Raw genomic sequence first — 24,538 nt, 5'->3', positions numbered from 1 at the left:
AATTTTATGAATGAAATTCATGACTGTGTTCTTCAATGAGTCAGTGTTTGGAATTTATGCTAAATTAAATTTACTTTATTATTATTTTTTTAAATTTTATTTTATAACTGTCGTTAAACAGCCGACCAAATTTGGGATTTACAACTCAATCCAAAAGACAAGGGAACTCCTGGATCATGTATTGGGGGGAAATTTGCCTTCGTGGAGGATTTTTTTTATGGAACTAACCCACATTTGTGTTACATGGAAAGGAAAACCTCTCACAGTTAGCCTGGTGGCAAGGGGACTCTTACCCATGATGCATCTATCACTGAGGATATTTTATGTCAGCACTGTGGTTGGTGCAAGCCTGATGCGGAATTCGTATCGACCAGCCATGGCCGGGATTTGAACCTGATTCACCTCATTGGAACGCGAACACTCTATCCCCTGAGCCATCACAGCTCTAGATTTGAATTATTGATAAAAATTTTTATTGTAACAAAAAGATAAATGTGCTGAAAAAACATTTTTTAATTAAATGTACTCGAGAACTGACGAAAAATGCTTGAATTACTGTAATTTTAAAATTTATTTCTTTCATAAATTGTATCTGCATATCTTCTCTTGTGTGAGATGTTGATTATTGGGATTCCATTTTATTTCTGATATAAACAATCTTATTTATTGCCCACATAGATGCAGCTAGATTGTTTTTATTATTTGTATACTCGCATTTAACTTTTGATTTAAGATGGATTCACTTGCTGAACCAATTAAAAACTATTTTTGTAATCTTAACATGTTACAATGTTAAAAAAAGTTTATATAATACTATACCTTTGATAATACTATACAATTTTATTATCTGTTTTTGTTTCAGTAAATTAAATTACCTTTTCAACTTAGCACAATACTATGTTTTGTTTTGTGAATGTATTCACAGTTTTGTATTTTCTGGTTTTGTGTTTGCTAATTTATTTTTTAAATCCTTCTATTTATACATTTATTTATAATTGTGAGCTTTTTTTTTCTTAATTTTACTTTAAAGATTCTTTTTGCCAAAGTTTGCAGTTAGAAGTTCTTCATTCTCAGGTTTGTATTTTTAAAGTATAATTGATTTTAATATGATGTAAATCTCTGCATAACGTTATTCAATAAATCCTTGAATTTATTTATTTTAAAATTTTATAAAATTGTTAGGATTGAGTTCAAACAATAAATTTTGATTATTTTGAAAAATTATATAATTTAGATATTTTGTGTTCTTACTTTAAATTTTACTTTTGAACTTAGTTACTTTTAAAATGAAAACAATGGAATTGATTTCTAATTTTAAAGCAGATTTTGAATGTACTTTTGAATCATTTCATTTGATGATCTCCATTAATGAAATCATGCAAGTTGTTTTGACGCAGAAGGAAAAAGAGACATAAAATAACTAAGAACAGTTTTTATTTCTTGCATTTAAGAAATAATCGTAGATGGAATAGGGCAATCATTCATTTCCTTTGTTCATTTAAACTTAAATTAAGCAAAAAAAATTTTAAAAAAACTTTATGATTCGATTATAGTGTTTCTGCCAAAGCAGTAATGAATATTTTTCATTAGGAGAAAAGTAAAAGCAAATTGATCATGTGTCAGTTGAAAACATTTAGGTACAGAAATTGTTTGCATAAAGAGTGATTATTTTTAATCAATATTTATCCAATATATCCAAGCGCCATGCTATGCATTTAATAAATAAAAAGATTTTCATTATTTTTTCAAAGAAGGGAATTCTTTAAATGCCTTTTGCTGGATGGTTAAAAAATAGCCAAAAATTAAAATTATTCTTTGTTTTACCTGGAATAAGCTGTCATTCTACAAAGTTGTTTTTTCTCTATAAATTGAGAATTGAATGTACTTTTTTCAACTTTTTTTTTGTGTTTGAATTTGCAAACATGAAAGTGGTCAAAAATGACAGTTATACCTTATTTTTTTAATTTTCTGTTTACAGTTGATTGTTTAATTCTTAAAATTAATATAGAATAGACTGCTAAATTATTTTTACCCCGTAACATTAGGAAATGATTTTAGTATTAAAAATAGTTTATTAGCCATCATTTAATATGGAGCCATCATTTGATTTTGGACTGCTAAATCTTTTTTACACTGTAACATTAGGAAGTGATTTTAGTATTAAAAATAGTTTATTAGCCATCATTTGTGCACTTTTAGTGCTAGTAGTAGTTTATTAAAATGTAATATAAATATTTCAGGTGCTAAGATTGTGTCGTGATAGACTGAGAGACTGTATTATTGTTGAAGAATACACAGCTGGTAGCCGTTTGATTTTAGCATATTGGAGGTAATCTCATCATTTTTCTAAAGTGATTACGTTTTATGTAAAAATAAAAAACTTGTGTATAGTGGGGGTTTTTTTTGTTATAAAAACATTCTGAAAATTTCAACAAAATCAAAAATTGTCAAGCCTGCTGGATTAAAAAGAGAAAAAATACAGGCTTTTTAAATTAAAACTTGTGAGTTTACAGTAAGGCTGGTCATGTGTTTGATGCTGGCTGTAAAAAGTTGAAATCTTTCTGAAATTTTCCTGAAAATAATGCTGCGTCACTTTATCAGTTCTAGTAAACAGGTGATTTCTTTGAGTTTGAAATATAAACTAAATAACTTCAATTCTATGGCATGTATTCAAAAACTTCAATTTTTTTTCAATTTTTATTACAACTTCTAAATAGTGAAGCTACAATAAGGTATGTATGATTATTATAACCATTCCGCTATTGAAAAGTAATAATCACTTCGTTTTAATTTATGATTAAACGTTTAATGTAGTTAATTATATGTTTTTTGTGTTTTATGCATTTTTACTTTTTTTGCACATTTTTTTTTGAAAAACAAAGTTAATATTCTTTCAAAGAATTACAGTAGGGAATCGATTATCCGGAATGTTCGGGACCATCGTTATTCCGGATAACTGATTTTTCCGGTTTTCTGAATCGCTACAAAAAGCCGTTTTTTTTATTCTTAAACCCAACTAATAAAAAAATAGTTTTTTGGAAATAATCTTAAACAGAAGAAAAAACACTAATGATTTTTTCCAAAATGATGGTAAGGTAAACATTTTTCAAAAAAGAATGAAAAATCCTAAAATCTTATGAGGAAAAAAAATTTTTTTTTTAAAAAATGGCGGAAAATTTATCTAATTTCGTTCCGGTTTTTTGGTTTTCCGGTTTTCTGCTTTCCGGATAACGGGTTCTGTACTGTACTTTGTTTTTAGTTGCTACTTCTACTTATGCCTAAATTAAATCAAAACTCAGTTTTTGATCAAAGCAAACTGATGATAGCCGCTTTTATTTTACTGAAGATTAAGTTTGGTTTCAGTTGAAAAATTCAACCTTTTGTACCTTATGAAAGTTTTATCAGCCCTTCTCTTGCATATAACTCCAAAGAGTGTTTTTGCAACATAAAATGAAATTACCAGGAGCTAAGTCTTTTGTTCCAATGAATTTTATTTGTTGGAACAACAAAATTTTTTTGTTGCTGTAAATGGAAGTTTCTAAAGTAATTTCCTCTTTTATTTTTGGTGTATTTTATCATGTAAATAAGAAGCCCCCCTTTTAGAGAAACATGTAAACAAAGTCAAAATGGCATTATTTCTAGTTCTGAAGTACTCTCAAAACCGCTGCATAAATGTGAAAGACGAGTGAGTTGTAAATGCATATTTTTTTCTAGTTTCAGTGAATCATCTAGTATCCAAAGAAGTAGATTAACATTTTGTTTTGATGTGTTACATTAAAAAATACTTTAGTGCAGAAATTCAGATTGACTGCTGCATACAGTTGGTTGCTTCTGTGTAACATTTTACTGGATGTCACAAAAAAATTTTCCCCAAACATTAATAAAATGTTCACAAATAAATGAAAAACTGAATTTAGTGTCTATAAAAATTTGAACCCTTGCTTGAAATTTGAGCTTTCTAGCATGTAAAAAAAATTTTTTAATTGAGTATCCGAGAAACAACTGAAAATATAACTTAACTTTCTAGGAGATAAATGAATTCGTATTGCTTTTAGTTTAAGAACTTTCTTTTTCTTTAGAGTAGTTGAATTTTAAGTATATTGAGAGAGGTGGGATTTTGAATTGAAATAATCTTGAACTTTAAGTTTTAATATCGAGAGTAAGAAAACTTGACCAATGAAAAAATAGTAGAATTATAGAAAGAAACAGTTTTAATGTATAAATGCAGTTGTAAAATATATTTTTATTTACAGGCATACAAAACATGAGGAAGGAGGGAGCAAAGAAATGACTCATTGCAAGCTTTGTGTTCAAATGGACCCCAATGATCCAAGCAAGCCCCTCCAGGTCACTCATGTACCACACCTAAGCCACAAAGATGCGCAGCTGGCTGATCAAGCCATTAAGGTGACTTCTCTTTGTTCAGTAATTTCTATCAATTATCAGGGGTAGAATTCCTCCCATTTTCCCTATTTTTATCTGATATATAAAAAACTTTTGTGATATTTTTTACTTTTGTAACTACTTTTATGGTTTATTGTGAGTAATCAGCAGTTTTACTTTAATCCATTTGTAAAGACTACTTCTAGAAATTTTCAGATGATTATTGTGCTATCCCAGATCATACCCAAGAATTGTGTTATCATATGTAGTCAAATTGTTAATATATTATTGAAGTATTGCTATTGATAAAAAATGTTGGAACAGTATTTTTGATCTCAAAGTTGGGAGTAGAATTGTGAGGTATCCCTTTTTAACTAAACTTGTAATGGCAATCCTCACGTTTTATCATGGCCAAGTATCTGCAGAAAAAGGCTTTTCTGTAAGCTAGTGTATTATATATATATAAGTCATGGAAGAGTTCAGTAGTCAAGGCCTAATTCAGGTGGATTATACTACCGTTTATCAGTACTTCCACAAAAATCTACCTGACAAAAATCGTACCTTCATTAAAATCATTGCAGTATAATCGGTACTTTCACAAAAATCGTAATAATCCTTGCAAAATTGACATCTTTTCAGAAAAAAAATAAAGAAATCAGTATCTGTAAATTTTTATTAAACGCCCCTTTTGCAGAAAAAAATATTCAATTCATGTGCATATCTCGTCCCATGGACATGTGCAAGTTTATTGACAGTATATTAATTTTTTAAAGGACAAATCGAAAAGAAAGCAATAATTNTCAAATAAAATTAAGAACAAATAAAATTGTACTATGAAATTCAACATTTTCTAAAATATATATTTTATTAGGTTGCCTAGTTTTCATCTGCCATGTGCTGTTGAAGTCCTGACTTTGGGCACTTATTCAAGACTTCCCACTTGTATAAGGGTAAATATCATCTTATATGCATTTTGAGCATTGTGCAATTTTTTTTTTTGCTTGTTTAATAATTAGAAATTTTTTTTTCTTCCCTTCAGGATAAAGTTGTTCCTGCTGATCCCATCACAGCAGCTGAAAAAAGAGCCACTTTAGTGCGCTTAAATCAGATTATCATGTACAGACTTGTGTCGTCAGAATTACCTCCTCAAATGAGAAATTTAAGCATAGGTAAGTTTAAAGTTTCCCGTTGCAATCTGACTTATAGGCTATACTATGGTAAATGGGTTTTGAAAAGATTCTAGAATCATGAATGTGAGTATTTGAAAAAACATGTTTTAATGCTTGCTAAACTTGTTTGAAAGAACTTCTAATCTGTAACAGAAGCTGCAAAAATAGCTCAATGGGGATTTATACGCTGTTGACTGAAATTGACGTTAATTATCGTCTATTTGTTATTCTTTATTGAATAAGGATGTTTTGAAGATTGTTTACCTTACAGACTTATTATTCGGAAAATCTATTTTGCGGACTTGCCGAAGTCCGGATGATTCCGGATGTGAGACTTTCCACTGTAGTAAAAATCATATAATAAGCTATTAAGAATCATCATCATTATCATAGTTGGCCAGACAACCCAATGTGGGCCAATACCTTCTTCTGAAGATTTCTCCATAACGACTTCCGATTTATCTTTGATATCCTATTCTTCTCATTAATTGCTAGAAAATCAGGCTTCACTGAGTCAGCCCATCTCAACCTTGGCCTTCCCCACTTTCTTGTTCCAGTGGGTCTAAAAAGAAGTATCTTTCTTATTGTATTGTCATCACTCATTCGAATCGCGTGGGCCATCCAATTCATTCTATTTATTTTTATGTGTTTTCATTCTATTTATTATTATATTGTTTTGTTTTAAGTATTTTGTTTCATCGTTATATCTATAAAAATAATTGAATAAGTAAAATTACATTTATAAAAATAAATGAAGGAGTAAAAAAAAAAAAAGAAGTGTAACTCTTATAATCACAGTTGATTATAATTAAATTCTTTGCCAATCTTCTTTATGATCTCATATGTTTGGTTTTAAAATTTCATCATATTTGATCTCGATAATTTTCTAACTTTGTATAAATCTTTTCAGTTATAACTGGAATCAGATTTATTTCTTTTGTTGCTTTTAAATTTGAAATGTAATTGATTTCTTATGTAATGTATGTTATTAACAACTGCCTCAACCCAAATAACTTTTGCTCACATCTAATTTCAAAATGCTGGTTTTTTCCTCTTCTAAACTGTTACAAGGGATAGGAAATGAACAGTGTAATTTCACTAATGGTATTATTTTTAAAATAAATATTACCATAAATTTTTCTGAAATTTTTTTCTTCATTTATTTTAAAAATAATAATATTCACATCTTATATGCTTTTCAGAAAATGGACGTGTTACTTTTTGTGTGGAACACGAATTCGAGGTATTTTCAAACTTTCTTCTCTCACTTTATTATTCATAATTTCCATGTATAAAACCTTCTGCTATAAAACGTATTTAAGGTTAGATTCTTGAACCAGTTTGATTGCATCGTACTATGTATTCATTCGAACAAAATTAAATTTTAGATAATTTATCAGATTAAAATTATAAAGTGTTATATTTGATCTGGAAAAACACGAAATGAAATAAAATGTTTTTGATCATAAAAGAAAATTCTGCAGAACTTTATTAGTAAGAATTTAGATTTATTTCAACACCTGCTGAAATCTAAATATTTCAAGTTATTATTACATTTTTGTTGAATCTTATTTAATTAAAGTTTATGTATCTTTAGTTAAATATAGTATTTGACTAACATAATTTTTAAGGAACATTCTTCTTGGAAATCTAGCTTAAATAACTATGAATGCAACTAAAATGAGAAATAAGTATTCATTCTGAAGTAAAAATTTTTAATTTAGTATCTCACTACTTTGTCTCACCTGACCCAATTTCATGTACATTTTGTAATAGAATTTCTATGTTAAAAAAATTAATACACAGCGTATTGGTTACTATATTTATTTTTGCTCCTTCAAGGTATCTCTTACACTGATGGGTGATGGTCCTCATGTTTCATGGAGGTTACTGGACATTGTCATTTTAGTGGAAGATAAGGAAACAGGAGGCAATAAATTAGTTTTGCACATTAATATTCACTGAATGATCTTATTATCACATCTTTCTTATCAAAATAATGATTGTTTTATTTCCAGAAGGAGAAGCGCTGGTGCATTCACTTCAAATTAGTTACATTCATCAGTTGATTCAGTCGAGACTAATCGACAATGCGAGGCCTCTTCACGAACTCTATAACTGCCTCCGTATCCTTTTCTGCTCAATCATTTTTAAAATTAATTGAAAAATTTTATGAATAAAATTCATAACTGTGTTCTTCATTGAATTTATGTTAAATTAAAGTTGAATTATTATTATTTTTTTAAAAATTTTATTTTTATATCTGTCGTTAAACAGCCGACCCAATTTAGGACTTACGACTACTAACATTCAACTCCGTAGCTTTGTAATTTTAAACTCAATCCAAAAGACAAGGGAACTCCTTGATCAAGTATTGGCAGAAATTTACCTTTGAGGAGCACTTTTTTTTATGGCACTTACCCACATTTCTGTTACATGGAGAGGAAAACCACAAAAACCTCTCACGGTTAGCCTGGCGGCAAGGGCGCTCTCACCCATGATGCGTCTATCACTGAGGATATTTTACGTCAGCACTGTGCTCAGTTCAAGAGGGATGCGGAATTTGTATTGACTATCCTTGGCTGGGATTTGAACCTGGTTTGCTGGATTAGAAGGCAAATGCTCTATCCCCTGAGCCATCACGGCTCTAGATTTGAATTATTGATAAAAAATTATATTGTAACAAAAAGATAAATTTACTGAAAAAATATTTTTGAATTAAATGTACTCGAGAACTGATGAAAAATGCTTGAATTGCTGTAATTTTAAAATTTATTTCTTCTATAAATTGTATCTACATATCTTCTCTTATGTAAGATGTTGATTATTGGGATTCCATTTTATTTCTGACAGAAAATCTTATCTATTGCCCACATAGATGCAGTTAGATTGTTTTTATTATTTGTATACTCACATTTAACTTTTGATTTAAGATGGATTCACTTGTTGAACCAATTAAAAACTTCTTTTGTAATCTTAACATGTTACAATGTTAAAAAACTTTTATATTGTTCCTTTGATAATACAATACAATATTATTTTCTGCTTTTGTTTCAGTGAATTAAATTACCTTTTCAATTTAGCACAATATTATGTTTCGTTATGATCTGGTTTTGTGTTTGCTAATATATTTTTTAAATCCTTCTATTTATACATTTATTAATAATCGTGAGCTTTTTTTTCTTAATTTTTCTTTAAAGATTCTTTTTGCCAAAGTTTGCAGTTAGAAGTTCTTCATTCTCAGGTTTGTATTTTTAAAGTATAATTGATTTTAATATGGTTTAAATGTCTGTATAATGTTATTCAATAAATCCTTGAATTTATTCATTTTAACTTTATGAAATTGTTAGGATTGAGTTTAAACAATAAATTTTTATTATTTTAAAGAATTATATAATTTAGACATTTTGTGTACTTACTTTAAACTTTACTTTTGAACTTAGTTACTTTTAAAATGAAAACTATGAAAATGATTTCTAATTTTAAAGCAGATTTTAAATGTATTTTTGAATAATTTCATTTGATGATCTCCATTAATGAAATCATGCAAGTTGTTTTGACGCAGAAGGAAAAAGAGACATAAAATAACTAAGAACAGTTTTTATTTCTTGCATTTAAGAAATAATCGCAATGGAATAGGGCAATCATTCATTTCCTTTCTTTATTTAAACTTAAATTAAGCAAAAAAATTTAAAAGAAAAAAACTTAATGATTCTATTATAGTGTTTCTGCCTGAGCAGTAATGAATATTTTTCATTAGAGGAAAAGTAAAAGCAAAAATTGATCATGTGTTAGTTAAAAACATTTAGGTACAGAAGTTGTTTGCATAAAGAGTGATTATTTTCAGTCAATATTTATCCAGTATAACTAAGCACCATGCTATGCATTTAATAAATAAAAAGATTATTATTATTTATTTTTTTTAAAGAAGGGAATTCTTTAAATGCCTTTTGCTGGATGGTTAAAATAGCCAAAAATAAGAATTATCATTCTTTGTTTTATCTGGAATAAGGTGCCATTCTACAAAGTTGTTTTTTCCCTATAAATTGAGAATTGAATGTACTTTTTAAAATTTTTTTTTTGTGTTTGAACTTGCAAACATGAAAGTGGACAAAAACGACAGTGTTTGAATTTTCAAACATGAAAGTGGACAAAAATGACAGTTATACCTTATTTTATTAATTTTCTGTTTACAGTTGATTGTTTAATTCTTAAAATTAATATAAAATGGACTGCTAAATTTTTTCTGCGCTGTAACATTAGGAAATTATTTTAGTATTAAACATAGTTTATTAGCCATCATTTGATATGGAGCCATCATTTGATTTTGAACTGCTAAATCTTTTTTACACTGTAACATTAGGAAATGATTTTAGTATTAAAAATATTTTATTAGCCATCATTTGTGCACTTTTAGTGCTAATTGTTGTTTATTAAAATGTAATTTGAAAATTTTAGGTGCTAAGATTGTGTCGTGATAGACTGAGAGACTGTATTATTGTTGAAGAATACACTGCTGGTAGCCGATTGATTTTAGCATATTGGAGGTAATCACATCATTTTTCTAAAGTGTATTCTGTTTTATGTAAAAAAAAAAAAAAAAACTTGTGTATCGTATTTATTTTTTTTGTTATAAAGACATTCTGAAAATTTCAACAAAATCAAAAATTGTCAAGCCTGCTGAATGAAAAAAAAAATACAGGCTTTTTAAATTAAAACCTGTGAGTTTACAGCAAGGCTGGTCCTGACTGTAAAAAGTTAAAATGTTTCGAAAATTTTCCTGAAAATAATACTGCATCACTTTTCTAGTAAACAGGTGAATTCTTTAAGTTTGAAATATAAACTAAATAACTTCAATTCTATGGCATGTATTGAAAAACTTCAATTTTTTTTTCAAATTTTATTACAACTTCTAAATAGTAAAGCTACAATAAGGTATGTATGATTATTATAACCATTCAGCTATTAAAAAGTAATAATCACTTTGTTTTAATTTATGATTAAACGTTTAATGTTTTATGCATTTTTACTTTTTTTGTACAATTTTTTTGAAAAACAAAATTAATATTTTTTCAAAAAATTACTTTGTTTTTAGTTGCCACTTCTACTTATGTCTAAATTAAATCAAAACTCAGTTTTTGATCAAAGCAAATTGATGATAGCTGCTTTTATTTTACTGAAGATTGAGTTTGGTTTCAGTTGAAAGATTCAACCTTTTGTGCCTTATGAAATTTTTTTTTTATCAGCCCTTCTCATGCATGTAACTCCAAAGAGTGTTTTTGTGACATAAAATGAAAATACCAGGAGCTAAGTCTTTTGTTCCAAGGAATTTTATTTGTTGGAACCACGAAATTTTTTTTGTTGCTATAAATGGAAGTTTCTAAAGTAATTTCCTTTTTTATTTTTGATGTATTTTATTGCTTAAATAGGAAGCCCCCTTATAGAGAAACATGTAAACAAAGTCAACCTGGCATTATTTCTTTTTCTGAAGTACTCTTAAAATCGCTGCATAAATGTGAAAGACGAGTGAGTTGTAAATACATATTTTTTTTAAGTTTCAGTGAATCATCTAGCAATCTGTATTTTGATATCCAAAGAAGTAGATTAACTTTTTGTTTTCATGCCTTACATTAAAAAATACTTAAGTGCAGAAATTCAGATTGACTGCTGCATACAGTTGGTTGCTTTTGTGTAACATTTTACAGAATGTCATTAAAATTTTTTCCCCCAAACATTAATGAAATGTTCACAAATAAATAAAAAACTTATTTTAGAGTCTAAACATTTGAACCCTTGGATTAGAAAGCCTGTATAAGAAAAAAGTTGAAATTGAGTATCCGAGAAATAACTGAAAATATAACTTAACTTTCTAGCAGATAAATGAATTCTTATCGCTTTTAGTTTAAGAACTTTCTTTAGAGTAGTTGAATTTTAAGTATATTGAGAGAGGTGAAATTTTGAATTGAAATAATCTTGAACTTTAAGTTTTAGTATCGAGAGTAAGAAAACTTGACTAATGGAAGAATGGTAGAATTATAGAAAGAAACAGTTTTAATTTATAAATGCCGTTGTAAAATATATTTTCATTTATAGGCATACAAAACACGAGGAAGGGGGGAGCAAAGAAATGACTCATTGCAAGCTTTGTGTTCAAATGGACCCCAATGATCCAAGCAAGCCCCTCCAGGTCACTCATGTACCACACCTAAGCCACAAAGATGCGCAGCTGGCTGATCAAGCCATTAAGGTGATTTCTCTTTGTTCAGGAATTTCTATCAATTATCAGGGATAGAATTCCTCCCATATTTTCTATTTTTATCTTATATATTAGAAGCTTTTTCTATGTCTTTAACTTTTGTAACTTAGCTACTTTTATGGTTTATTGTGCGTAATCAACAGTTTCACACTAATCCATTAGTAAATACTACTTCTGGCAATTGTCAGATGATTATTGCGCTATCCCAGATCATATCAGATAATTGTGTTGATGTCATATGTAGTCAAATTAATGTACAGTACAGAACCCGTTATCCGGAAATCTGAAAACCGGAAAACCAAAAAACCGGAACGAAATTCAATGAATTTTCCCGCCATTTTTTAAAAAAAAAATTTTTTTCCTCATAAGATTTTAGAAATTTTCTTTCTTTTTTGAAAGATTTTTACCTTACAATCATTTTGGAAATAATCATTAGTGTATTACTTCATCGTTTTTTCTTCTTTTTAAGATTATATTAAAAAGTTTTTTTTTTTAGTTGGGTTTAACAATTAAAAAAACGACTTTTTGTAGCGATTCAGAAAACCGGAAAAATCAGTTATCCGGAATAGCGATGGTCCCGATCGTTCCGGATAATCGGTTCCCTACTGTATTATCGAAGAAATTGAAATATTGCTATTGGTAAAAAATGTTGTAACAGTATTTTTGATCTCAAAGTTGGGAGTAGAATTGTGAGGTATCCTTTTTTTACTAAATTTGTAAGTAACGAAAATCCTCAATTTTTATCATGACTACTATTGAAAAAGCCAACAAATTGCACTTTGCGGAGTACATATAGAAATATTCTGCAAAATTTATAATATTAAAGCTTATAATTTTCTTCCTACATGACTCGAATCGAATTTTAAAAAGTATTTTTTAATGGTAGCAAGAGTTAATGCGTGGTGATAAGGCATCAGCACATAATCTCCATTGGCAACTGTGCTAACATCAAAAAGTTGAAAATTGCACGCGAATGAATTTTAGTAGTAACTGCAGAAATAGGCTTTTCTGTAAGCTAGTGTATTATATATATATATATATAGTATAGGTAATTTCAAAATAAACCCGCTAACCATATTATACCACCAACCAGATTTAAAAAGGCAGCATAGAGGAAATGAACTTTAATTAATACATGTCAAACATTTATCTCCCTAAATAAGTTGATGTTTGAGAAAACGTGCATTAATCGTCTGAATACACCGAGAGCGAGCAAAACATGGCGTCGTAAGCAAATATCGTTCAGTTTACAGTCACAGTCAAAGTTTTGTGTTTTTTACCAAATTTTGGTGCAGTCAGTGACACCAAGTTAAGGAAGAGTTCAGTAGTCAAGGCCTAATTCAGGTGGATTTTACTACCGTTTATCAGTACTTCCACAAAATTCTACCTGACAAAAATAGCACCTTCATTACCAGTATAATCGGTACTTTCACAAAAATCGTAATAATCCTTGTAAAATTCACATCTTCTCAGAAAAAAAATAAAGAAATCAGTATCTGTAAATTTTTATTAAACTCCCCTTTTGCAGAAAAAAATATTCAATACATGCACATATCTCGTCCCATGAACTTGTGCAAGTTTAATGGCAGCATATAAATTTTTTTGAGAACAAATCGAAAAGAAAGCAATTGTTCACTCACAAATTCTAAAATTCATTCGCGTGCAATTTTCAACTTTTTGATGTTGACACAGTTGCCAATGGAGATTATGTGCTGATGCCCTATCACCGCACATTAACTCTTGCTATCATTAAAAAATACTTTTGAAAATTCGATTCGAATCATGTAGGAAGAAAATTATAAATTTTAATGTTATAAATTTTGCAGAATATTTCTATACGTACTCCGCAGAGTGCAATTTGTTGGCTTTTTCAATAGTAGTATTCACACTGATTTGCGTTTTTATTTATTTTCAAATTTTTGTTCCTATATCTTTTGAATTGGTTATTTGCTACTCCCATGATTTTATTTGAACCAGGAATTAAAATTTTTCATTAGGGATTTGAATGTTAATAATCTAAAGAATCCAACAAATTGCACTAAAATAAGCATTTTGAAAAATGCTACATTGCTTAGAAAACAGCAGATCTCAGCTATTTTATTATCAACGCTTCTTAAATTCCTTTGTACTATTTTCTTGTAAAATTTGCATATTAAACAATTAACAACTATCATATAAATATAGTATTGAAACGAGTATCAACCAGTTTTTTATTTGATATCGGTTACAAAATGTTTTTGATACATAACTTTTTTATTTTTGTAAGTTTTTACAATAAAATATATAATATTTTATAAAATTAAATTGCACGAAATATTCTTGAAAAAAACTGATATTTTTTAAGGTATCTAACATTATTTTTGAACTTATAATATTTTGTTCCTAGTCTGATTTTTTATCTGTGGAAAAGCTGTTGATACACACTGTTCACATTCGCACGAAACATAAACTTCAAGAACTGAGTGACATTCTGAAACCTTTGCTGGGACTAACTGAATGTAAGTTTTTTTTTAAAAAAAGATTTTGATAAGTTCAACATCTCAAGTTATTAATAACCAGTTTAAAAATTTCATATGTTGTGAAAATTTCATATCTATGAAATAATCTAATAAATTCTTAAAAAGCATGAATAGAACTTGAAAATAAATTAGTTTCATGACTTGTGTACACTCTTTCTTAAGATATTTCCTCTACTTTGAGTTTGTTTTAGCATCTTTTTAAAAATATATTTGAGATCCTTCTTTGATTGATTTTGAGAATTCAAACCAGATTTGAGATACATTCAAATTATCATCTATTCAAGAATAGTGTTCGTTTCCCTCCTTTTTATTTATTACAAGTTTGCCTTTTAGAAGAAAACCAATGTAGTTGGCATCTGAAAAGATGGATTGTGGACTATAGTTAGTGATATAACTTTTTTGAAAATTTTCTATGTTCTTTTTTTAACTATCAGTTTTTAATAAAAAACTGACCCATTAAGAAAATGTTAACCTTTAATGGGCCAGTGCCATCATATAAGCGACATGACACTTATTTACTAGGGTGACACATAATTATTTTATTATTTTTATAATTCTTATTGTTGTCTTTTTCACAATTGACTTAATTATAATTAATAAGCAATTATATTTTTAATTTTTTTATTTGAATATAAATATATTCTTTTTTATACTTAGTGTAAAAATATCACAGTTTCACTTGTGAAAAGTAACTTGTTCCTGGTGGGAAGTAAATTTGAATTTTTCCAGATCATTATTGGTTAATTTCCTATATGCCATTATACAAAAAGATCTGTTATTAGTTTTTTTTCCCCAAAAAGAAAAAGAAAAAAAAATGCTACGCCATATCTATGTACAGTTAATACAGAATCTAAACAAAGATATTTTATGGCGCTTAATAAAAGCAGCTGAAACCAAATTTTTCTTATTTTAATAATTTAGTCTTATTTTAATAATTTAGATTAATTAGATGATTAATTATGATTTTTATTAATATTTCAATTGATCCAATTGCTTTGCTTTCTTGCAGACACCATCAGTGGATCCCCAGCAGTTCTACACGTTCCGATCTTGCAGCCGTGCATGATATCTGAAGAATTACTCATCACTGTGAATACCCACACTGGTCACTTCCTGGCTCATGTCCCACAATTCGGTATTTTTTAAATTTTTTTTTTAGAAAATTGTGTTTTCTTTCCTATGAAATGTAATCTTGCTTAAAATCTTGTTCTGCTTTCAGAGCCACCCATGATGGAAGACATACAGAACTGTCTAAACAAGGATCCTTCAAAAGTAGAGAATTTACTGTCAGAATTGAGGTATCTTTCTATCCTATGTACAGGATGATTGAATGAGAACTTTTCAAAGCCTTGTATAAAAAAATTTTTTTCCAGTTTTTTGCTCACACTTTTGCCTTACATTTGTTAATGCAAAATTTCTATCCCCTATCTACATGAAGTTAAATGTGTACAAAATGATACTGATTTATTGATTGAGAGATGGAAGTACGTTAGTTAGACATTATTTTTCCTTATAATGTTATTTGATTAGATTTACAAGATTCTATGCTTAGTGATCATTATGAAAAAATGCTGCTGATTTATCATGAAAAGAAAAAAATTAGTTCTAAAGCTGGATTGTGGGAAAATGATGCTCTAAAGATGGTGAAACAATATTAATTTTTGCATAGAAATAAAAATGAATGAAATAATAAATTAAAATTAAAAGCATTATTGTAGGGTTTTTACATTTTAAAACAATCTTCATGATTTGATTAGCTTGTTTCACAGAATATTGATGTTTTTCAACGACTTCAAATTTGAAGGTAAGCATATGCTTAACAATCAATTTATAGAAAAATCAAAATTGTCTTTTAAAAAGCCTTTGTTAAACATTGCTTATCCAACTCTAATAATAGCATATATATATGCCGACCTGGTGGCCGAGTGGTTAGCGTGCCTGACTGCGGAGCCGCTGGTCGCGGGTTCGAACCCTGCTCAGGGCATGGCTGTTTCTTTCTCTCTGTTTTCTATGTCCTTTCTCCTTTGTGTGAATGTGACCCGCCCTAAAATGGGTTTGTGGTTGTGTGACGTGGGCGACGCTGCTCCACCGCCGTGACTTCGCCACAGGTGCTCACTGGGTAACGAGAAGAGAGTAGCAGTTCTGGCATTTCTGAAGCCAATGGGACAACCCTCAAGTGCCTGCAATTATATAAAATATATATATATATATATTGTAAAGGTTCGACTACATATTTGGAATGTGTGGGAATCATTACATTCCAGATAGATGAAATTTCAGAGTTCTTGAGCATTGAAAATATGTATCTTCTACATTAACTTATTTTTCTAATAAAGGTGCAACACCTTACTAATTAAATAAATAAATTACTTGAATTAAAGCTCATAAAAAATAGCAATAATGATTAATTGTTAATAAAAAGTATTAAAAATAAAAACCTACAAAAAATTAAAATATCTGATTCTAATTTAGTTTGATTTTCAGAATAGGGAATTTTCTGAATGTGGAAAATTATTGTTGATATATCTCGTAAAAGAAAAAAAAATCCCTTTTATTTAATAGTTGAGTAAATAAACTTCTACTTGTTAAAATTTTCAAATTCTGATTAATCTTTCATCTTATTCATCATTTTTTGTTCATCTTTCTTGGTTGCACCCTTTTTGAGAAAAGTTTCTAGAAGATTATTGTATGATGGGTAAATCAAATGTTTACATCAGTTTTTTTATTCACTATAAATGATTTTTTTTCAAATAGAAGAAAGAAGCGATTCTGTTTATTTGTAATATTAGGCAAGAATAGTAATAGTTTATTATAAAAGAGAGCAGAGATAATGCCATCAATATTTCAAACTTAAAGGGTGAGAAAATATAATGTTGAAAACTCAAATTACGAAATTTAGCACTGAAAAGATAACAATATTTTATTGTATTAATCACTTAGTACCACTAATTATTATTTAAAGGACAATTCCATCATTGTATGCTTAAGAAAAGTATCCAATTTTTTTACGTATTTTCTTAGAGTAATCACAGTATAGAATGCTTCTTTCGCTATATTTTAGAATTGTTCATGTGCAGCTCGGAATTTCATTTTTTTAATTTTTGAACCTCTGATTACTTTATTGATAATTTGCTTCTTCATTTAAGTAATAAGAGAGTTCAATTTTCTTTTGTTAACCATTATGACTCACAGAAAATCTCATCTTCTTAAGATGTTGTTATAAAAATGATTTCTAGCTTAAGCAGAGAATGTACTATATTGTATTGTATTACATAGTATTTTTTTGATAATTAAGTAAATAAGAAATTTGAAATGAAAATTTAATTTTGCTATGAGTGATTGTGTTTACTCTGACTTGTGAAACCGAAGTTTGAGTTAGCAAGGTTTGACTGCTTATTTTGCTTATGCCTATAAACTGTATATTACAGTACAGAACCCGTTATCCGGAAATCAGAAAACCGGAAAACCAAAAAACCGGAACGAAATTTAATAACTTTTCCCGCTATTTTTTTAAAAAAAAAATTTTTTTTTTCCTCATAAGATTTTAGGATTTTTCTTTCTTTTTTGAAAGATGTTTCCCCTAGCATCATTTTGGAAATAATCATTAGTGTATTCCTTCGTTTTTTCAAGATTATTTCCAAATATTTTTNACTATATTGTATTGTATTACATAGTATTTTTTTGATAATTAAGTAAATAAGAAATTTGAAATGAAAATTTAATTTTGCTATGAGTGATTTTGTTTACTCTGACTTGTGAAACCGAAGTTTGAGTTAGCAAGGTTTGACTGCATATTATGCTTATGCCTATAAACTGTATATTATTACTTTTACTCTTTTATTGTATTTTCAGCTCTAAAACTTTGTGTTCTTTTATAAATTAGATATTAGATTTTAAAATTAGGAAGTTTAATTTTATGTTGCATATCTTCTCTCTATTCTATATTTAATACGATTATTATTTATCTCTCTTTAAAACTCTTAAAATTTGTTATAAATATATTTAGCATAACACTTGCTTTTATATTGTTAATTAAGGTTTTGGATAACAGTGAGGAGATGTGAAAAAACCATTCAGCATCTTCCTGCAATTGCCACTGAACATTTGCCTTTAGTTATTCCACCTGACCATGAATTAGCCAAGTTTTCAAAGCACAGATTGTTTATTAAGCTCTGCAGGCACCAAGAATATTATATTGTAAGTTATCCTCTCAAAGTATTTCTAATCCATTTGTTTAAACTGATTTCCTTTTGTGTATTGAGTAAGGAATAATTTTTACTTCCTTTCTGATATTTTAAATTAATCTTTTGAAACTATTTACCAACAGACAATTTTTTTTTCTTCATGAAATGAATTTTTGCTCCTACATTGTCTAAAAATATTGAAAATATAGATCCTAATATTTACTTTAAAATAAACACTAGACATATTTAATGATTTATGCCAATTGTTGTAAATCAATAAAGCCTGCATGTAAACTTCCCTATGTCTACAAACTAATAAAATATATGTATATATATACTAGAAATATTTCACTATAATTAAAGTTGACTTCCATATTTTGTCTTTGAAAATGACTGATTTTCCTTTTATTCAATGCATAAGTCAGTTCCTAAATTGTCACTTATTGAGAACTTTTTTTGTTATAAAAAAAATTTAAGTGAAGCAGAGAGTGGGTATCTTGAATAATTTGACTATTTATTGGTACGTTTTTCTCGGGATATTGTAGATGGGTAACACTGATGTACACTTCCATATACAGTTGCACGATAGCTCTGTGAATACTTTAGTCAAAATTTGTAAAAAAGGTTTTTAAAGTGCAGAAGTTGGAAAAGATGGAGTTTCATCAATTAATGATTGGGATATGTTGTTCCTTCGGTTACTTCCTGATTATAAGCATTTTTTTTTCAATATCCTTGCTCTACTTAATTATTTTACTGACTTAGATAATTTTTTAAGTTCTTTTTTAAAAATGTTTTCTTAAAAAATACAGATTTTGTTTAGTAATTTCTTTTTCAATGTTTTTTATTATTTGATGCAGATAATCAGATTGCAAGAAAATAAGTGTGAAATAATTCCCTCCTACTACCTCATGACCGTAGCTCCCCAACCATTGGAAGATGACCTCATGGAACAGAAAGTGGAAGGAAGTGTTATGGATACAGAATTACCCAAAACATATCTGAAGATTGTAGACTTTGCCACTCTAGATAACTTTATATCCACCCACGGACCTGGAACAGAAATCGAATGTAAGTTTAGGTTAAAACACAGACCTATGTCTATTATTAAAAAATGGTAATCCATCAAAATAAAATCAGAGTTAAATTTTTGTATTTTAGCAACCATTTTAGTTGTTAAATTCTAGAATAAATTTGTTGTAATGAACAATATGTTACTGTCGTAAAAAAACCTATTTTATGCAAAAAATAGTTGAATGATAATATGCATCTAGTTACCACATAATCATCTTTACTGACACCAATTGTAGGAACGAGTTTCATCACATAATTATCGCGTGATGCGGCATCAATTGTGTTAATCTAAATTTAAATTATTTTTTTAAAAATCTAACTTTGATTTTTCTTCTTCTTCCTAATCCCCAAAATTAGCTGGGCTAAACAATGTCCATGAAATTCATGACCCAGAGGAAATCGATCACCAAAAGTGGTTTTTCTAGAATGTCCCTCTTGTCCAGTCCAAGACAGTCCAGGATATGTTGGGGAGAAGCTTGCATGTTGTGGCACCTGGGGCAGTTGGGGAAGATTTTAACACTACCCTCGAAAGAAAGAGACTTAAGGTGGCCGCTGGTAAGCACTGTCTGATCCTTGCGGTTGCACCGAATGTTGAGTGCACCTCCTGGGCGGGTGCTCTGGTACCAGTGATATTTGGGGGGTACGAGCCAGGAAGCATTGTCTTCTTTTTTTCTTTTTCGATGCCAGTTCCATGAAGGTGAGTGAATTTGAACTCATCACAGTTCTTTCTGTCCCCTCCTTAGCCAGAGTGTAGGCGATATTGTCCAGAACCCCAACGTGAGAAGGGATCCACTGGGGGTGGACTTCACGCAGTCGTGAGAGGATTTTAAGTTAGTGCAGGATTGAAGCTCCTGTTTTGTCTCTCACCTTCAATGTGATAAGTACTGAATGGAACTGAGAGTGTCAGAGAGTATCCAGATATTATTGTGATCCTGTATTGTTAAAAGAGAATACAGGGCAGTGTCTAACTTTGATAATTAGGGTTAGAGTCTAAATCTCATTTTAATGAGATAAATCTTTCCAAAAATTAGTTTTATACCAAAATTTTAGGCAGATGCAATGAAACTTTTTCTCCATGTTAATAAAAACAATCCTAATGCATTATATACATTGTATATATTAGTATAAATATTAGCCATATATTCTGAAATTCTTCCTTTAAAAAAATTTAATTTTTTAGAACCTTTTATTTTGATATTTCAAATAAAATTAAATAACTGCAACTAAGCAAACATAGCAAAGAAAAGATTTTTAGAAAATCCTGTTACTGCTTAAAATTTTTTGCTTCCTTATCTTTTACTCATTTATTTTTCTTCTTTTCTAGGTGAGCGCCAGGGTGTAGGAAAGAAACGAAAAGTAAGATAAATCGTTTTTATAAGGAGCAATATTCAAATCAATCTGTGTCTTTTTTTCTTAATTTTTTGGTTTCTATGATTGTTTTAGGTTTTGACACATGGGGATACTGGTATAAAGAAAGTAAAATACACAGGATTTTTTATCTCTGAAGTTTCACACATTGTTGCCATGTGTGATGAACGTATCCCTTATGCTACGTTATGTAGAGAGGTAAGTGTCATGTTAAAATTCTAGTTTGATAAAATGTTTTCTTCTTTTTTAAATTTTGTGACTGTGTTTCTTGTATAATTTTGGCATAAAATATAATTTTCTATTTTGAGTATATATATGATTCTAATTTAAGATAGAGCATCAGAATAAGGGACATATTCTGATGCTCTAAAATAAATAAGGGACACAGGTGTCCCATTATCTGTGTCAAAGGGTTTAAATACTTTACTAAAAATAATGTTTTTAAACTTTTGTTTTCGCTATATTTTAAAAATTTTTTTTTGATGCTATTATAAGCATATGTTAACTCTTTTACATCAGCATTTTTTATATGAGAAATAATTCAGGTTTTCTTTTTCTGTAATGCTTGAACCACTTCATTTTTATTCTTTGTCATAGATTTTTTTATTTCCTTTTTTTTTTCACAAATTACTACAATTTTGAATGTTTTTCTCTAGTAGAGTTCTTTGGGATGCTTTTTTAATCAATTAAAAAGAATTGGAATGCTACAAAAGTAAAAAAATACAAATGATATAGCACCTTTAACTTAACAGACCTCTGAATTGCATTTTTTTAAAAAATGAAATAATAAAAAGTTTTTTGACAATTTTGCTAATAGCACAGTAGAATGATAAAAATATTACAAATTAAAAAAAATTTTTTTTTTATTAAGTGTAATCACAATCAAACTGGACATATGCAGTATACTGGGCAAATGTATAATGGGCAGTGGCACTTAACTTTAAGTAACATTAGTATTGGGAATACTCGGCAAATGTATGCTAGACAGAGGCACTGAACCTTAAAATTTTTTTTCTTCAACTTTATATAAATTAAAAAATACTGTAGATCTATAACAAATTGTTACCACTTTGCAACAGATTTGTAATAACTATGCACCTATTTTGATGAATTTTACTTAACAAAACATTTTTTTTAAACATTACATAAATTAAAAAATACTGTAGATCAATAACAAATCATTAGCCCCAAGCAACGATCTGCATAAAATTAACAAAAAATTACAACATAAAATCACCCAAAATATAAATTAGAAAAGCTCAACTTGCTGCTGGAGGGAAACATGTTTCCAGGAATCTTCAAGTTAGGCACATAATTATTCGTTAGAGAAATCCAGAAGTATTTAAAATCTTCTATTTGAGGACATCATCATTGATCAAACCAATCCATGAATGATCCTAAACGAAAACATACAGGGCTTTACAAAAACTACTCACCATGACAGAGCTTTATTTTCTACATCAAACTCTACAGAAAACTACAAAAACATTGCTCATCATCCCAATATCTCCCATAAAACTATAAATAAATAAAAAAAATCTCTTAATTGAAATGAAAATACATACAAAAAAAAATCTATTTAAACTCACATAAAACAATATTAAACTCACAATATTTGAACTCAAAATCACTTCACAAAACCAAAACAATCAGTCTTCTGAAAAACTAATTTCGCACTAAATTCAATCTTAAAATTTAATAATTAAATTTCCTCAGAAAATGTTACATAGAAAAACAAAGCACCAAAAAAGCATTTATTACATCAATCATCTTTCATCGGAACAATTAGTCAAATCACTCTGTGCACAACATCAAATATCAACCTCCAACACGTTCTTCTCATTTTTCCAATGTGCACAGTTACAAAACTGTCATGAACATTATCAAAATGGCAAATCTCCACTTCCAACACAATCTCGCACACGTCATTCTATTTGTACAATTCCCTCAAAATTCCATTTACATCTCCGTGATGACTACGCTCCAACTAACACCAGATTATTATCATCTATATCACCAAACTTAGCAATTAATAAAAAAATCCTGAAAAACAGAAGCAGTCATAATATCCCAAATCTATACCCATGACTTCTGTATTAATATAAAAAATTTTCTTGCACACTTGCATATTGTCTCTGGCCACTTGAATATATCATTTTGTTTTTATCTTGTTATTGAAATATTTCCTTTTCTCCTTTTTTTTTAATATTAATTGCAAATTTGTCTGAAAAATAAGCAATCCAATCAAGAGTACTAAATTTGATGAAAGTCATTGCCTTTTTATTGTAAATTAATTAATTTTTCCTTATTTTAACTTTTCATAGATATAATTGGTTCATGAATAATTTCTTAAAATATTTTTTTTCGCTTTTAATATAATGAATTATTTTCTTGAACTCAACCTTTTTTCTTCTTTTACAGCTGAACAAAAAAGATGTATGTCACAATGGCATTCAAATTGAAGGGCATGGATCAAACTACCATGTAAAGATTGTGCAGTGAGTAACATTTAAGCATTAACTCTAATAATGTTGTTAATAATCTTTCTAAAACCTCATTCCAACCTAATCTTTAGAAATCTTTTTCTTTTAATTTCTATATCTTATAACATTTGAGTGCCAGCGTGCAAGAATGCAAAGAATGTCAAAAAGTGCAAGAATGCAAAATTCGGCAAGACCAAATGTGAAACAGCAACTTAACATCTTGATGAATCGAAATATTGTGATGGTGATCGATGCAAAAATCTTAACATCGCCCAGTACTGATGCACATGTTTGAATGATTGTAGGAAAAACAACCGAGATTCATGCATTAAAATGTAAATGTGGCTCCCATGTAGAAAGCTTTTTCTTTACAGCTATCTACGAATGTATGGTTTTGTCTGTTACAATTCATTATACAATACATGACATTTTTAATGTCTCTTTGACTAATTTTAAATATTCAAGTCAAAATTTTTTTTGCAGTCTTTTAATTTATTTGCTATTTGTGTACCCTGCTAAACACATTATCTCCACTGTTCTATTGTTTCTGTCAGAAAAGCCAACAGATTGTACCCTCATCTTAGTTTGGATTCAAAAATTTTTTTCTCCAGTCAAAACATAGCATTTCAGTAAATTTTGTACCATATTTAGTCATAAAATGAAGAAATTTCCCAAAAAATTTCAAAAGTCACAAATTAATTCACATTTTTTTTTAATGAATACCTGCATTATGTATATATATTCAGAAACTGTTAAAACAATTATTAATCTAGATACCTTCATTAAAGTTTATCTGATCCTAATTCAGAGTAAAAAATTCGCTGCTATTTTAGTGCAATATACTTTTTTCTATGCATTTTACAAATGTTTTTCAATGAACATTTTTAGTAATTTTGTCATCAATTTAACTCACTTTGCATTTTTGCTGAACCATCATCAAACTAATCTTTTTTCTTTTAATTAAAACATTTAGCAAAGAAAGCATTTCAATCTAAAAACTGTGCCCTAACTTTCTAGGGTTCCTTAGACTGTTGAAAAGTTTTTTTTAAAAAAAAAAAAAAACTTCTTGTAAAGAATTGCAAGGAATAAATAGTAATATCATTGC

General features: G+C 28.6%; 1 protein-coding gene across 3 annotated transcripts in view; it reads left to right on the top strand.

Annotated features, from left to right (window-relative positions):
* LOC107438650 (mediator complex subunit 14) overlaps positions 1-24,538 on the top strand; it is a 57,411-nt gene that overhangs the window by 11,405 nt on the left and 21,468 nt on the right. For 2 of the 3 annotated variants that reach the window (XM_071178154.1, XM_071178153.1), the window contains exons 9-20: positions 7,571-7,678; positions 8,753-8,796; positions 10,011-10,099; positions 11,646-11,799; positions 14,195-14,306; positions 15,337-15,462; positions 15,547-15,625; positions 18,365-18,524; positions 19,369-19,579; positions 20,907-20,938; positions 21,026-21,148; positions 23,372-23,448. In XM_071178154.1, coding sequence (XP_071034255.1) covers positions 7,571-7,678; positions 8,753-8,796; positions 10,011-10,099; positions 11,646-11,799; positions 14,195-14,306; positions 15,337-15,462; positions 15,547-15,625; positions 18,365-18,524; positions 19,369-19,579; positions 20,907-20,938; positions 21,026-21,148; positions 23,372-23,448 — 1,315 coding nt within the window. Of the gene's footprint in view, positions 1-5,254; positions 5,334-5,422; positions 5,553-6,754; positions 6,796-7,394; positions 7,483-7,570; positions 7,679-8,752; positions 8,797-10,010; positions 10,100-11,645; positions 11,800-14,194; positions 14,307-15,336; positions 15,463-15,546; positions 15,626-18,364; positions 18,525-19,368; positions 19,580-20,906; positions 20,939-21,025; positions 21,149-23,371; positions 23,449-24,538 lie in introns of all 3 variants that reach the window. The other variant, XM_043051276.2, reaches the window with a different exon arrangement.

The sequence above is a fragment of the Parasteatoda tepidariorum genome, chromosome 1 (genome assembly GCF_043381705.1).
Source record: "Parasteatoda tepidariorum isolate YZ-2023 chromosome 1, CAS_Ptep_4.0, whole genome shotgun sequence".
In the NCBI taxonomy this organism is placed as follows: domain Eukaryota; kingdom Metazoa; phylum Arthropoda; class Arachnida; order Araneae; family Theridiidae; genus Parasteatoda; species Parasteatoda tepidariorum.
This window is presented reverse-complemented; position numbering and strand designations above follow the sequence as displayed.